Genomic DNA, 16,619 nt, shown 5'->3' with positions numbered 1-16,619 from the left:
AAGTCACAAAGGTACCAGGACTCTGTACCAGGATGTGTGAAGGTGTTTCTGTGAGTCTTACCTGGTAAGTGAGCTCCTTGACTCTGTACCAGGATGTGTGAAGGTGTTTCTGTGAGTCTTACCTGGTGAGAGAGCTCCTTGACTCTGTACCAGGATGTGTGAAGGTGTTTCTGTGAGTCTTACCTGGTGAGAGCTCCTTGACTCTGTACCAGGATTCCCTGACCCCACAAATGTACAGTTTGACACCAAATTTGTAATTATAGCTATAACAGTAGCAAATATGGGGTGTGGTAATTGCCAATGGGCTCTGATGTATTGTTGGCGGCCATTTTGAAAAAAAAGCAGATCTCACTTGTGTCTTTGGATAAAAGTTTTTCTATGACCCTAAGGTACTTGCATGCCAAAGGGGACATGTGTTGCATGAACTGAAGTCAACGCGCTATATTTTGGTCTAACAGCCTCTACTAGAGGACGGAATGAAGACTAGAGTGTCCAGAGTTTTATGTGGTATCTACCTAGCAACAACACTTTGATTGGCTACAAAATGAAGTGTCATAATTGATGCATTTTTGGTGAATAAAGTCTCCCTTGGCAGTCTAGGATGTTGACAATGTGGGCGACTTTATTCACCTCTGTGATAAATGAATCGCTCACTCATTCACAGGTGTCAGGTAACAGGGACTTTATTCATCAGGTGTTGATGTTTGATATGCAGTGATGATAAAACCACCACAGAAACAGACCATTAGACAAACGTATAATATCACATAGAGAAGATCTATCTCTCTCATATTACCATCACAGTCACCCTTATTAAACAGTTTTTAAGCATATTCGATTCCCTTTGCAAGCCATTAAATCAATAACATTATTATCAAACGTACATTCTGTTAAATGTAATTACGACACATGCAGAGACTGAAGGACAACTTGTGTTTTTGTTTTAATAAGCCAGACAGCCAGTCTGCTACCTCACCATCACCGTTCTAAAGCTCTGGGACCTGGACTACACTGATTATTAATGTGATCAATGGATCTGATCAATCCAAGTGAATTTAATTGTCTGAACATCCTCAATTATACACACCCAGTATTCATTACACTCAAAATCGCCAAAATACTTAAACATTACAATGATAACTAGCTAATAATGAAAATACAGTATGTTAAGAGCATCTGATTTATAATAATGTGAACACCCTGAGAAGTCAAACAGTCTCATGTACATAGAGTCATATTATCTTCTTATGAGGCTGGAGAGGCTGGGCTATATCTGACATTGCTGCTGCATATTCACCATCTCTAGCAGATACACTGATAGCACAAATAATATGATAACAAACGATAACCAGATCAGAAATTACTCTGTGGTAAATTATACCATAACCTTCCCTAATGAGTGACAACAGATAAAGATAGTTCTAAATGCTTATTTTACTGCTTGGTCAGAGTTGAAGGTTAAAAATCAGTCAGTGTGATTGACAGGAGAGATGATCAGAGGGGCAGAGTTTTTACCACCATCATTCAGCTCAGGGCTGAAGAATGGATAGAGTTTCTCAGTGAAGGTGCAGCCAGTGAAAGAGTAGATCAGAGACCTGGCCTCCACATCATAAAAGGAGACCTGGCCCTCCTCATAATCCACAAACACCCCCACCTTCTGGGGCGTCTCTCTCAGGGACAGGGGGACAGCAGGTCTAGCTTTAGCCTGGTACTCATTTCCATTCCTCAACCAGACAGTCCAGTATCCATTCCTAGGGTCCAGTGTGATCTGCCCCTTCCTGTTGATGGACTCTCTGGCCACTCCTACATCCCACTCAGTCTTCTCCTTCACCTCCACTTCATAGTAAAACCTCCCTGAGGAGAAACCCTCATTTCCTAAAACATCACAGTAAGAGGTCAGACACACCAGGCAGGACTTCAGAGCCTTGAGCTTCGTCCCAGTGCAGACGTCACAAGACACTTCTCTAGGTTTGACAGGTGTGTCTGGGGCTGGGCTGCTGGCTGCCTTCACTTCAACTGACTTCCTAAACTGAGCGGCCATCTCAGAGATGAAAGTATTGACAGAGATCTGGTCTCTTATCAAATGCTTTTTTACACATTGGACACTGACACAGGTCATTGCTGTCCCAGTACTTTCTGATACAGACCATGCAGAAGTTGTGTCCACATTGAATAGAGACAGGGTCAGTGAACACATCCAGACAGACAGAACACAGGAACTGCTCCTCAGACAGGAGACTGCTGGAGGAAGCCATATCTAGAGAGACCAGAGGTGACACCATAAAGCATTTCCTGGAATCAATCAGATCTCGATAGTTTGAACTATGCAGCGGTCAAGACTGTCTTGGGATCATACAGCGAGTAATAATGATAACATTATTCTACATCACATAGGAAATAGTCCTTCAACCAAATCAATATGTTTTACATACTGAACCGTCTATAAAAAGAGTGTGAACACAATAGTTTAAAACACCAGGTGATGATGGATATACTAATGAATTTTATAAAACTTTAAAAAAACAATTGATACCACTACTTTTACAAGCATATAAGTATGTATTACAAACGGGAAATTGGGCAACTACTTGGAATTCATCTATAATAACGGTTATACATAAAGAAGGTAAGGACGCTACTGAATGTTCGTCTTACAGGCCAATATCGCTACTGAATACGGACCATAAAATAGTAACAGCTATTATTGCCAATAGGTTAAAGGACATCGTGCCAGATATAATAGACAGCGACCAATGTGGTTTTATACCAGGTAGGCTGCTGTCAGATAATATAAGGAGGACGTTAAATATAATGGACTATGCACAAAATAATGGTGCAAACCTTCTACTCGACACTGGATGCAGAAAAAGCATTTGACAGAGTGCTATGGCCATTCATGTTTGAAATTGTAAGAAGCTTTGGATTTCATGAGAATTTTAATAAATGGCTTCAAGGAATGTATAAAAATCCAGTGTCAAGAGTAAAAGTAAATGGCACAATATCCAGAAGATTTCCAATCTATAAAGGTACAAGACAAGGAGACCCACTCTCAGCAGTTATATTTGCTATATGCATGGAAGGACTAGCAGAAAGTGTAAGGAAAAATAATACCATCAAAGGCATAACGATAAAAGAGGAACAGCATAAACTGGCATTATATGCAGATGACGTGGTCGTTTATTTAACATCACCAACCCAATCCTTACCAAGCCTAATGGAAGCAATTACAGAATATAGTAAACACTCTGGTTATAAACTAAATGAAAGTAAGTGTGAAGTATTAACAATTGGAGAACAGATAGATTCGGAAATTAAGGAAAAATATAAGTTGAAATGGGATGCAAAGAAAATCAAATATTTAGGAATCTACCTCACCGGAGATATAACAACATTATACATTGACAACTATCAAGCCCTTGAAAATAAAATACGAGAAGATCTTAATAGATGGAAGATAACACCTGAATCCTTAATGAGTAGAGTAGAAAGCGTCAAAATGATGATCCTCCCACAGTTTCTGTTTTTATTTCAAACATTACCAGTTCCCATTCCACATGGTAGCTTCAAAAAATGGAATACAATGCTCTCAAATTTCATTTGGAACTACAAAAGTAAACGGAAAAAACTTAGTATACTAACTCAAACCAGAGAAAAAGGAGGGTTTAATTTCCCTGATCTAAAGTCCTATTTCCATGCAACTCAAATAGATACAATAATGAAATGGATGAATAACTCGGTTCAAACCAAATGGAAAGACATAGAAAAACAAGTAATATCAATATCAATAGGAACACTACCTATTCAAAAATATAGTGGAAATAACAGATGCATAGAAAATACCCTCATAAATTGGAAAACTATTCGTAAAATGTATAAATGTGATGACAAATGTATTTATTTGAGAGAGAGCCAGTGATCCAGACTTTTTACCTAATAAAACAGACAACATATTAGAAGAATGGGCTAGGAAGGGACTACAGGTGTACTCACAGATGGTTACAAATGACATGATAGACTCATTTGAAACCTTAGTTAATAAATGTAATATAAGTAATAGCCATTTCTTTAAGTACTTACAAATTAGAAGCTACCTTATAACACAACAGAGGAGACAGGAACAAAGATCACATATACTGATGGAATATCTGAGCAAAAATAGAAACAGCGAAAAGACAAAAATCTCAAAACTTTACAAAATCATGCAAGAAATCAAGATACAAGAAGATAACACTAAAGAAAAATGGGAAAACGAATTAGCAATAACAATTACGGAAGAAGATTGGAAAGAAGCATGCAAAAGAATATTTAAGACAACACAATCAAAATTCTGGAAAGAATTTGCTTGGAAAATAAATATGAAGATCTTCCTAACACCGAAAATGTTGTCAAAATATAGGCCAACAGGCAATGCAGAATGCTGGAGGAAATGTACGGAACAAGAAGCCAATCACACACATTTTTTATACATGCCCTAAATTGAAAAGGTTTTGGGAGGCAGTTCAAGTAAAAATAAAAAATACATTTACCTTACAAAATCCTATACATCCAGTCAATATTATACTCGGTCTTATTCCATTAGATATACACAGGGAGGGAGATAAATATTTGTACACTATATTACGTATTGCAGCTTTAAAGCAAATTACACGTAAATGGTTGGACTTAAACCCACCATCTGTTAATAATTGGAAAAAAACTGTTGAAGAGATAAAAGAAATGGAAAGAATTACTTATAAAGTGGGAAACCGTGAAGAGCAATTCACTATGAACTGGAGTAAATGGACCGAATGAATGAGTAGGAAGAACCTCCCCCCCCCCCCTCACCGATCCCACCCCTCCCACCCCCTCCTTTTATCTCTTACTTTTCTATCTCTATCCCTATAATTTCTCTTCTTTTTCTGTATTTTCTCTCTATTCTTTACTCTTTATCTTTTTATTTTTTGTTCTCTTTAAAATAATAATAATAATAATGATGCAGGATGAACTTAGACAAGTGAAGAAAACTTGTAAAGTGTATGAAATGAACTTGAAATGTAATGTACAACCCTGCAATAAAGTATAAAATAAATAAATAGGGACAAGCACATATCCCTCACAATGTCTTGTATATACAAACACTCAAGCTGAAGTCACGATTAAACAATAGCACCACATCTTTGCTCCATGTATTACTATAATTTAATTTATGACTTTTGAAAGTGTGTCAGTCACAAGTCATGTGTGTCTTCCTTTTTGCCCTAGAGTCAGATGACGTGTCTGCTTAGAGAATCTTGTGCCATGAAGCTGTAGGCGGGTGGACACACCACAGCCCCTGTCTCTGTGACTGAGTCACCATGTCCTTAATGGGTCCACCTCGTTCCCCACCTGCCTCTACCTCCATCTCTTGGAGTAGCAGCCATGGTGACACCGCTGCTGCTGTGGGGACTCTGGGGTCCCCTGAGCAGGCTCTCTATGCCTCTGACCGCTATGCTCGACTCATACTGGCCCAAATGAACAAGATGAGGCTCCGCACAGATTTCTGTGACGTGAGGCTGAGGGTGGGTGGACGGGTCTTCAGTGTGCACAGGTTGGTCCTGGCTGCCAGCAGCCCCTACTTCTCTGCCCTCTTCTCCGGGGGGATGAGTGAGGCTGACAAGGAGGTCCAGATCCTGGGAGTGGAGGCCGAAGTCTTCGAGGTCCTGCTGGAGTTTGTCTACACAGGTCCTGACAGGATACATGCTCTCCATACACAGACAGTATCTACACAACGATTAGAAGTCGAAAGAGAAAGATATATTGTTTGTATCATTCATGCATAGGACATTAGTTCATTCATTACACTAGTGTGTTTATGTATTTAAGGTCCTTTCTTTAGCTATTATTCTCAGTCAACAGACAATGTTCAGAAAGCTAATACACATGAATTGCACCACCATGTTATATAGCCTAGGTGATGCTTATTTTGATTGATGTCTGAGCTGCTTGCCCCCCCCCCCCCAGGTATGATCAACGTGACAGTGGAGAACATGCAGGAGCTGATGGTGGCAGCAGACATGCTGCAGCTGAGTGAGGTGGTGTCCATCTGTGGAGAGTTCCTCAAGGGCCACATGGACCCATCTAACTGCGTTGGTGTCTACCAGTTCCTGGAGCAGATCGCCTGTCTGGACATGCTGGAGTTCACTGAGAACTACATCCATGTCCACTTCCTGCAGGTGCAACATTCTCTTTCCTTCCTCATCCCTCTCTTTCCCTTTATCTTCCTTTTCTATTATTTTTTAATTTATATTTAAGTTCCTAAATGACTTCTCCAAGGATCTATCTCCTTACCACTAATTTTAATCTACTTTGTATGTAGCTATGACAGAAACGAATCTTTAACGCATCTTTAAATCAGTAAAAAAACGTTCAAGCCAACACATAAAAACTCAAAGAAGAAACTCAAAGAAACTCTGTCTGTCTAGGTGTGTGTGTCTGATGAGTTCTGGGGCCTGTCGAAGGACCAACTGGTGAAGCTGTTGCGCAGCGAGGAGCTGAGGATTGAGGACGAGTACCAGGTGTTCACGGCAGCCATGGACTGGCTGCTGCAGGACGTGGCCAAGAGGAAGAAGCATGTGGTGGAGGTGCTGGATCCTGTACGCTTCCCTCTGCTCTCCCCACAGAGACTTCAAGTACATCGAAGGTAGTTGAGACCTACAGTACAGTTCAGAGGCAGTACACAGAGAAGCCTGGAGCTCACCTTGACGACTCACGACTTGACAGCACTGGATGATTCCATGCATTAAACTGACTGACTAGTCATTTAATTTCTCCTTGCAGGCATTTCTGACTTCAGCCTGCGGGTGGCACTGCAGACTCTGCTGAGGGAATACACAGAGGTGACCAAGTCTCCCAAGGAATATAAGATGTACAGTCTGTTACAGCCTGCTAGGATGAGGCCCAGAAGAAAAGCCAGGAAATATCTTTATGCCATAGGTAAGCCTCTGTGGTAAACTTTAAAGGGGCAGTCTGGGATTGGTATATACATTTTTGGACATTTAAATTAATGATTTGTTAACATTACAAAACACCCTCAAACTCACCGCCCTCACCTCACTCACTGCTTTCAAACAAATCCTGCAGCGAACCATAGTCGATCAATGCACCTGTTGATCACCGTCTCTCACCCATCCCATAACCCATCACTGCCTCATTTTAAGTACCCCTGCTCCACTACCCCTGCTATCCCTCACCTCCGCTCTTCCTCACCCCTACCTCCTCTGTCTCTCTCCCCTCTCTCTGACTGTTAGTATTTTAATGCATCTGTATTTGCCATTGTTTTATTGTTTATTGTATTACTTAACCTTGTTTTATTTCTAGCTCCCCCCCCCCCCCCAAAGAGCCACTGCTTTTTGGTCAGGCTGCATTTGCAAATAAGAATTTGTTCTTACATGTTTGCCTGGTTAAATAAAGGTTAAATAAAAAAATAAAATAAACATTTGTAGCCATTAATTCTTGAGCCCAAGCATACATAGCTCAGTCTATTAATTTGAGATGTGTTAAATTTCTCCAGCCCCATCCCTCAGCTGTTTACCAAAAAAAGTGGCGGGGAGACCTCTTTGTTGTTCCTGTAAAATCATTTGATTATCAAGTTTCAATACAGCCCTCATCTCCCTACGTTTGCGTAGTAAAAACACTCTCACGTCACGTCTGGTTTCTACACTCGGCTGCAGGGCGTCCGTTGGTGTGACGGGAGAGCCCTCAGCTGTGTGGAGCGCTTTGACTCCTTCAGTCAATACTGGACCACTGTGTCCTCCCTGCATCAGGCCTGCAGTGGGCTGGGTGTGGCCGTGCTGGAGGGCATGGTCTACGTGGTTGGAGGTGAGACAGTGCACTCAGTCTGTCTGTCTGTCTGTGAGAGGTAGAAGTAGAACAACTTCGTTATACAGTGTGGAAATCAACAGATGGTGGTCCTTCAAGTTCATGAGTAAAAACAAAAACGATGTACAAGTGCCATAATGCAATCACAGTCATACTGTATGCATACATGTTTGACATGTCGATATTTCACAGTGGAATTTCCATTTGACATAATATAATTGTGTTTTCCGTTTGCTATTGCCCAGGCAGGGAGGACTCCATGATATTCGACTGCACAGAGAGATATGACCCAGTGACCAAGCAGTGGGCGGCAGTAGCCTCTTTGAATTTCCCACGCTGTGGAGTTGGCGTCTGCCCCTGTCACGGGGCGCTCTACGCACTAGGTAAACACCAGCCTGTCACTTGGGACATGCAGTACATGGAAGTAGATGTGAATAGAGTATCATGTGACCTCACTACTGTGCTCTTGCAGGTGGTTGGATCGGAGATTGGGAAAACGATGGAGCGCTACGACCCGGCAGAGAACAAGTGGGAGATCATCGGAAACATGGCGGTTCCACGATTCTATTTTGGCTGCTGCGAGTTACAGGGTTAGGCTCTCCCAGAGATCACTAAGGAACCTATGATTTAGAGACTAGCATGCTTATTCAGTGATAATTAAAAACAAATAAAATAAGAAGAATAAGAAGAAATGTATATATATATAGTACATGTACAAGCAAAATGTAATACCATATTCACACCATATTTACCCTTTGATCTTAATGAACACTCGTAATGTTATTGTAATGTTATTGTTAGGAAGGTCCTCTGAACCAACTAGATCTGTGTGGCCTTTGATCGCTCTGCAGGGTTCATCTAAGTGATCGGGGGTCTCAGTGACAAGAGGATGGAGCTGCGCTCGGCCGAGATGTACGACCCCATCTCCCACCGCTGGAGCGCCCTGCCTGTCATGGCTACACGACGGGCCTACGTGGGCGTGGCCTGCCTCAACAACTGCATCTACGCCGTGGGAGGCTGGAACAAGGCGCTGGGCTCCCTGGAGACGGTGGAGAAGTACTGTCCTGAGGAGGTTGGAGCCTGTCTGTCTCTTGTCTGGTGTCTGTCTCTGCTCACACAGAAGGCTTCACAATTAGTACAATTAGTTAGTGTATTGGACATTGACCTTTGACTGAACAATAACATGAAGGGGATACTTCACAAAATACATGTTAACTGACTTGGCCCATGCTAAATGATGGTCGCCTATAGAGGGGAGGGTGGTGCCTGTATACTTAGATAAAGCCGCAGAGTCTACCCAATTGACTAAAAGATAGACTAAAAGGTTAGAGAGCTGAGATATTTATGTCAAAGATGTTTTTTTTCTATGAATCGCAATAGATGAGCATGTATTATTGACTAGTACAAAGACTGTGACTGTGTCTTTTAACCATAATGTGTCTTTCCTTCCACAGGAGAAGTGGGTGGAGGTGGCACCTATGGCGGTGGCGCGGGCGGGGGTGTCCGTATCAGCCGTAAATGGTCTGCTCTACGCTGTTGGGGGGCGGGCCACCAGCGGAGACTTTTCACTGGACTCAGTGGAGATCTATGACCCCCACCTGGACACCTGGACTGAGATCGGCAACATGATCACCAGCCGCTGTGATGGAGGGGTGGCCGTCCTCTGAGAGACAGGTCCACTGTTTCCATCCAGAGCCATATCACAGAAGAGTCCTCCTCCAACACATTATTACTATTTCGCTTGAAACATGGCCTTCACCAGCAATGGATTTAGATGTTGTACAGTGGCAGGACGCCACAGTAGAATCTACTTGCCCACCTCCCATATCCATGACCACACACATCGTACCCTCAGCCAGCCAGTGAAGTGTGAGCTACAGTGGAAACTTGATCATGTACAAGACATTATGCTCAGCATCTTACAGAGCACAAACGGAGGACCTTTTTCTTGGTAGAGGAATTTGCTTTTCAAAGTCAAATAGCACTTGTTTCCGTAGGCTTTGAGATGGTGGATTTACAGAATGTTTGATTGTTTGTTGCTGATATTGCTGAACTAGACATTGTACATTGAACACTGAGCCAAAATGGCAACCTAGCACTCTGTCAGTTACACTGAGGTGTGTCAGTGTGTCTTGATTGCAAGGTAAATTGCTTCTATTGTGCACTGTGATCTTTTAGCAAGTGTGTCTGAACTGTGGCACTTTCAGGATGTAGCCTAATTTCAATGAGTGAAGATATGGCTCTCAATTGACAGAGAGAAGTCTCATTGCACCATTTCGTCATACAGTGGTGCTCCAAGATGTTCATGAGAATGTCACTCTTTTCTCTGACATGATATGAACTGATCGACCTGTGCACTTTGACTTATATATTATTTTGACCCACCTTTAATCTCTCACAGTGCAATTAACACCAAAACTGTTTTCTAAATTTCAAGTGGGTTATCCGTTACATTTTGGACTGAAAGTAGATGGCAATGTGTTTGAGGGGCTTATTACTCTAAGTTGTTTACACTGAGACGTATTAAACCTTGTACCCCACTTACTTGACATGAAGCTACTTTAAGCTACATTATATGGTCCTCATGTGAAATTGTTATTGAAAATGCTTTGCTGTGCATTTGAGGCTACGTCTTCTGTAAAAACAGTCACTGATGTTGAAATGTTTTAAAAGTGGCATTAATTGGTACTGGTTACTCAGTATTTATGTTCAAATGCAATGCTCGTTGGCTGAAATGCAGCCATTGTATAACTGTAAATATGTGTGCCTTTTTAGTCAGTAAACACTGTTTTAAAACACTGAGGTTGGAATTATTAGCTTTTATCCCCTTCATTCAGCAACATCACTAGATAACAAAGTTAATTTATATTTTAGCCCTCACACATTGATGTACTTCAATGTCATCAGTAGCACATTGATTAAATGAAAACACATATCTATGAAATGTCTCTCTGTCTTTATTATATCTTTATTTTACATAATCCATTTTTACAGAAGTGTGGCGTATTGGGCTCAGGTGAGCCTTTGCAGCCAAACCAATGAGAAACACTGTATTTTTCAGTCACAATGATTTTTGAGATCTCACTGCAGTGCAACTTAAATACAGCTACTAAAGTCTGGTCTTTGTCATTATTGAAAGCTCCCTAGCCACTATAGCTTGTCAATTCTCAAGCGCCTTGATATTTTTTTCTGGACACATCTTCTTCAGTGTCAGTGTGGCCACTAAGGAGAAGGTAGCCACAAGAGTGAGGATAGTCCGCATGGCTTTGAACCAGCCAGGGTATCCGGGCAGCAGGACCAGGTCGTAGTGCAGGGAGAGGCCCAGTCCCATGACGACCAGCAGGGCTCCCTCTGTGATGTTGTCCCTGCACAGCAACGCCATCCAGGCCAATAGGGAGGGCACCACCCTGTTGCCCAGGTTCATCCAGTCAGGCTGGGCCGGGCTTCCTTCAGGCAGGGCAAACCCCCAGCGGGCCCCGCCCAGGAAGGACACGATGCAGGCCCCGTAGACCACCTGTGCATAGGCCACCTCAGGGTAGTAGGACTGTGTCACGGCCATAAAGACAGGGGCGGCTAGGAATGGAATGAGGCCAGATAAGCCCAGGTACAGTGCGGGCTTGGGCGCCTGAGTGAGGACTTTCATACTGAGGCGTTTCTGGTCCCTCTCCGTGTCCACTCTCTCTGGGGCCCCAGGCTGACCCTGGCAGGGACGAGCGGCAGAGCAGTTCAGTGGTCTGTGGCTCAGCAGCCTGTTGGAGGGAAGTCTGGGGAGCAGTAGAACTGAGGAAGCTTGTGTCATGTAGGAGCTGGTGTAAACACATTGTCTATTCACTGGGCAGTTGGACACTCGGACCACCTGCTGCAGAGATCGCCGTGTGGGACCCTGGGAATAGGAAAGATAGTGTTGTTGATAGGGCATTGTGGCAGTAATGCATGTCTCATTAGGGCTTTGATGTGGTACATCTGATTCCAAATAATAGCCGAGAGGATCCAGACCTTCTTTGTTTTAACTACTCAAGCTAACAGGCAGATCAATATCACTATTAGACTGATGTTATGTTCCGCTTACCCCACACAGAGTCAACCTCCTCAATGCAAATGCAATCATTTTCAACCAAAGAGAAAAGGGCGCGTGCATTAGTCACTTCCCTTGCAACGATAATGTGCCTTGCAATGGAGTAATGGCATGCATACTGAACATTTAAAAGAAGCTATTTTGCAATGTTACAATGTAACACCGGTGTAGCTAGTCAATCCAGCTACACTGTGACCCATTCTTAATTAATGACCGGACCAGCATTATAGAACACTGGGTTCTTATTGTTCGATTACTGTCAGGCCTATAGTATCATTCTAGCATATGTTTAGAAATATAGTCACCGTTCGTGATAATCAATTTGACATTTGTCCCCCAATCGACTGAAAATGACAGCGGAAGATGTGTAAAGAAGGTCATCTGCAGAAACAAACTAATTTCCATGCTCGATTAAGCCATGTCTGACCCTGTCAAGTTGGTGAGAGTTCGATGTCCCGCTGCTCTGTCTGCAATGGATCGATTAGTGGACCTGGGAGTCGACAGTAGAGTTACGTTCAAGATTCGAAAATGTTAATATTGTGAACTTTAATACGATTCAATGCTTGAACAAAAATGTTGCTCTGGTTTCTTGTTTCGGCACAAAGTGACATTTCAGTATGAAGAATATCCTAGTTTACAGTACCGTAAACGTAGCAACTGCAACTACTAGCCTACAGTAACAGTAGGCCTATGAGCATAGAATTGTACTGGAGCATAGAATTGTACTGGAGCATAGAATTGTACTGGAAGCATCAGTGCTGAAAGTGTGTGTAGGTTACACTTACTTGCACATGCTGATATCTTAGAACTCTTGCAGAGTTGCGATCAAAGGGTACTCTGTACACTTGTCTGTTGCATGTGAAGACACCATCAAAGTTGACATTGTCTTCAATCACTCTCTGCTGGATTTCACAGAGTCGGATGGCATTATTTTGAAGGACCATGTCAACAATGAGTGCTTCTTGTTGTTGGGAGAAAAGTGCAGAACTCTTCCTCCTCTGCCTCTCTGTATATTTCCGTCCATTGTAGATGGATGCACATGTGCCACCTGTGCACTCTGAACTGACTTTTACCCTGCCCAATTGGTCTGATCACATCATTAGAAACGTGTGTTAAATGTTGAGTTGTTGTGTGTAACAGATGACAACTGTGTTGGACTTGTGTTCACATTCTGCTGCCAGTGTTCACAATTTTGCAACACAAGTGTATCACAGTGTGAAATGTGTTTAGTGACTAAGAATGTGTTTAAGGTTTGGCAACAAAGAGCGGATGAGTTTTGCAAATTGTGTCTAAGTACCTGAACAGTGTTGAAGGTTTGGCCAAAAGAGTGTTTGATTCGACAAATGAGTTTAGGCCACTGAGAATTTGGTTCAGAGAATGGGGTTTAGTGTTTTAGCGATAGAGAAAAACTAAGGTGTAGCCTGAACTGTCCTGATTCCGTTCAGATAGTGGACATGTAAAAGGATGTACAACCCATGAAATATATAGATATTGCAACCTCTATGGGCAATGTGTACCATTCTCAACATGATGCATATACTTGCATTCATATTGGAGCTAAATGATATGATTTCTGCCCCCACATACTTAGGGAGGCAGCAACACAAGCACTGTGGTAGCAGTCTGGCTCCCAGTCTCTGGAGGTGTCATGCTTCACACAGAGAGGTTTGAGGTGATGTCATTCACATGGGTTTGGTAATGCTGCCATCTAGTGGTATTGACTGAGGCCCACATCAACCCCCCCTATGTGAAAATGGCCTGTCAAAACAATAGCATCCGTCTGCACACATGCATTTAGCCACCGCTACTCCAAAACAGTGGGAGTGATAGGGAACACAAAAGTTCAACATTCGTGGCCAAATAATTATAATTATAATAATCATTTTAATATTTATTTTATTTTATTTTATTACATTATTTTTATTTGATTTTGCCATTTAGCAGACGCTTTTAATCCAAAGCGACTTACAATTACGAATTACAGGGACCTCAAATCACCTCAAAGTAACTTCCAACCAAAACAGAGAGTTAATTTGAGTTGATTTGACCACAAAATAACCTCTACTTTAACCTCATTGTAAGTAATTTAAGTAACAACCAAATAATTATATAAATATAAATTATAATTCATACAAGTAAGACCCTTGTATAATCACCCTCCAGTTAGGCCTACTTATTAAAATGATAACCATAGGGAGCGCAGTTAGCAACTTTGGTAGAAATTGAGCGCTCCAATTTGCTTAAAGTTGTGCTACGCATCACAACGTTTAGTTGTCTTAGATGTTATGTTGGTAATTTTGTTCGAGTTTCAGTTAGTTACATTTTTAGGTTTATTTAGCATACATGGCTTTGCATACATAGCTCTTTGCTGAAAATTGTTGTTCATGTTGTGGAATAAAATTGCAGATCTGTTGGTCTGTTTGGTTTGGTTTGATGTCGAGTCATAATTAATGTTGATATTGTGGTTGGCACACTGACTAACAAGAACATTTAAAAATGGCACTTCATATCAAAAAGGTTACCTACCCCTGGTACAGACTATAGAGGAAATACAGGGGGGCCGCCTCCCCCCAAGAAAGGTCAGTGTGGGTAACAAGGGGGGCGACGCAAAGCTGGTCCTCTGAAAAGGGCTACGGGTTGTGGAGAGCGCATGACGGAAGAATAGTGGCCCATGCAGGTCTAATGAATGTTATTGGTGCTGAGGCTCATGGGCCGGTGCGAGACACTTGGGCACTGATAATGAGAGATTTGGTGGATGGGGGTGAGGATGTTAATTTAATAATTTAATTTAATAATTTTGCCATTTAGCAGACGCTTTTAATCCAAAGCGACTTACAATTACGAATTACAGGGACATTCCCCCTGGAGTAACTGAGGGCTAAGTGCCTTACTCAAGGGCACACTAGTAGTGGTGTGGTTTCAGGGGGGATTTGAACTCACAACCTTCCGATCACAAGTCCACTAGACCACCACTACCCCTAGAATGTTATAAGAGGTGTATGCAAACTCTGGAGTTATGTTATGTTATGTTATTGGTGACTGTGTCGACTCTGTTTTTGTTAAATGGAAAAATCTGTCTGTCTATGCTCACTGCCCTCATCATCTCTGCCACAGTGTTGATCCTGTTTGGCTGCTGTATTATCCCTTGCATTAGAGGCCTGGCCCAGCGACTGATTACTACAGCCCTAACCAAGGTTGATGCTGGGACACAGATACAATTACAAATGCTTATTGCTGAACAGCAGCAGTCGCTGTTAGAGGGGGATCGTGACGTAGGATCGTGACGTAGGGGTTGAAGAGATGTTGTGATTATGGAGGTTTGTGATGGAATGGTGTAAATAAAGGCATTTGCGGTCTGTCTTAGACCCATCTCACCAAGTCCGGCTACAAATTCTCTGTGATGGTCATAATTTTGTTTATGACCAAGGGGGGATTTGTTAGGGATTTGTATTAAAATAACTAGAAATGATAAATCAAGTACTGTGTGTTCATTTAAATAATATGTGACTGAGGTCAGTTGAAGTCTCACAGAACCATAAAAGAGAGGTTCTGCTTTTGAGCGACATGGGGGGAAGGGGCTCCTGACTGGGAGAAAGTGTTGTGGTTCAAACCGCCTGTAGATTGCTTATTTTTACCTATGTACTAACAACCATTTTGTACCTGCTGTTATGATATTCTATTTTCCTATACTCATTTTATACTATCATAACTAATGATTAATGATAAGTCTATTCTTCTATACTGTATTTTAACTTGTTAATCGAATCCCAAGTCATGGGAGTCTGTGGGCCTGGCAACAGTGATGTTTACACAAGCGACCCTGATAAGGACATAGGACCTACAGACCTGGTCAGGAGGGAATGTGTTTGAAGATTAAATAACTGGCCAATTAGTGCTTTAGAACGCACGTAGAATACACCCAAAATAACTATCAAAATATCTGTGCATCCTAAAAACATAACTGTGTGCATATGCTTACTGGTTCCTTAAAAAACATTAGAATGTGTGTGTATCTAACGTCGCGCAAGACTAGGCTGCTCAGGATACCGTTGCCGACAGAGTGTCCGAACACTCACCAAATGACAAATCATGAATCATGACAAACGACCGGGGGGTCAGAAGAAGAAGATAACACACTCGCACGGACACCGAAAGAAGTCGAAAGCCACATACCGATATAAAACAGACGCTTACCATAAAACCTACCCGAGGGACAGCCCATTCCTAAATGTTAAGGAAAATGTATAAAGACTATGCACCAAGGCGAAACGGGGCTCTTGTCCGGTGAAGCTTCTGCAGTTAACCAGCTATACTGGCCTGCGGAGGTGAAGCTAGATAAGACCCCTTTCCATGGAATGAAATGCTATTGCTTGCTGATGCTATTGTTTGCTGATGTGCTCGAATAAATATTCTCTTAAAGAACAGTTCAGTAGTGGTGCCAAATATGATTGGATCATTTTATCTTAGAAGTTATATCAAGGACGTCTCGTTGAGATTAAACGAACTCGCTTGAAAGTGACGACTCAATTAAATCAATTCTGGAGAAGTTGATCGCTTTACACTTTCCATGCAAATCTGGTGTTACTGTTGGTTTTGTTTGGTATTGTGCGACAGATAGATAGATATAGATAACAAAAGAAAGTCACAATATAAGGAAAAAAAGACACAAAACACAAAAGACATGAAACATATGCAGCATAACCACTAA

The 16,619-nt window shown here is 42.0% G+C and overlaps 1 protein-coding gene and 1 pseudogene across 2 annotated transcripts; one reads left to right on the top strand and one right to left on the bottom strand.

Moving 5' to 3' along the window:
• The first annotated feature begins 5,333 nt into the window (after positions 1–5,333).
• LOC308150709 (actin-binding protein IPP-like) lies at positions 5,334–9,503 on the top strand (annotated as a pseudogene). The gene is made up of 9 exons: positions 5,334–5,700; positions 5,980–6,191; positions 6,441–6,658; positions 6,796–6,961; positions 7,679–7,844; positions 8,090–8,260; positions 8,309–8,426; positions 8,688–8,908; positions 9,291–9,503. The product of its transcript is annotated as an actin-binding protein IPP-like (transcript).
• Positions 9,504–10,996: 1,493 nt separating this feature from the next.
• Positions 10,997–12,261, bottom strand: LOC308151703 (transmembrane protein 69-like; the record flags this gene model as incomplete). The annotated part of the gene is made up of 2 exons (XM_080524621.1): positions 12,217–12,261; positions 10,997–11,719 (listed from the first exon to the last, which is right to left on the bottom strand). Exon 2 carries the CDS (start codon positions 11,633–11,635, stop codon positions 10,997–10,999), a length of 639 nt encoding a protein of 212 aa, XP_080380747.1. The 5' UTR covers positions 11,636–11,719; positions 12,217–12,261.
• Positions 12,262–16,619: the final 4,358 nt, after the last annotated feature.

Source organism: Nansenia antarctica (assembly GCF_963989245.1).
Source record: "Nansenia antarctica genome assembly, chromosome: 2".
In the NCBI taxonomy this organism is placed as follows: Eukaryota; Metazoa; Chordata; class Actinopteri; order Argentiniformes; family Microstomatidae; genus Nansenia; species Nansenia antarctica.
Note: the sequence above shows the minus strand (reverse complement) of the source record. Positions and strands in the feature narration are given on the sequence as shown.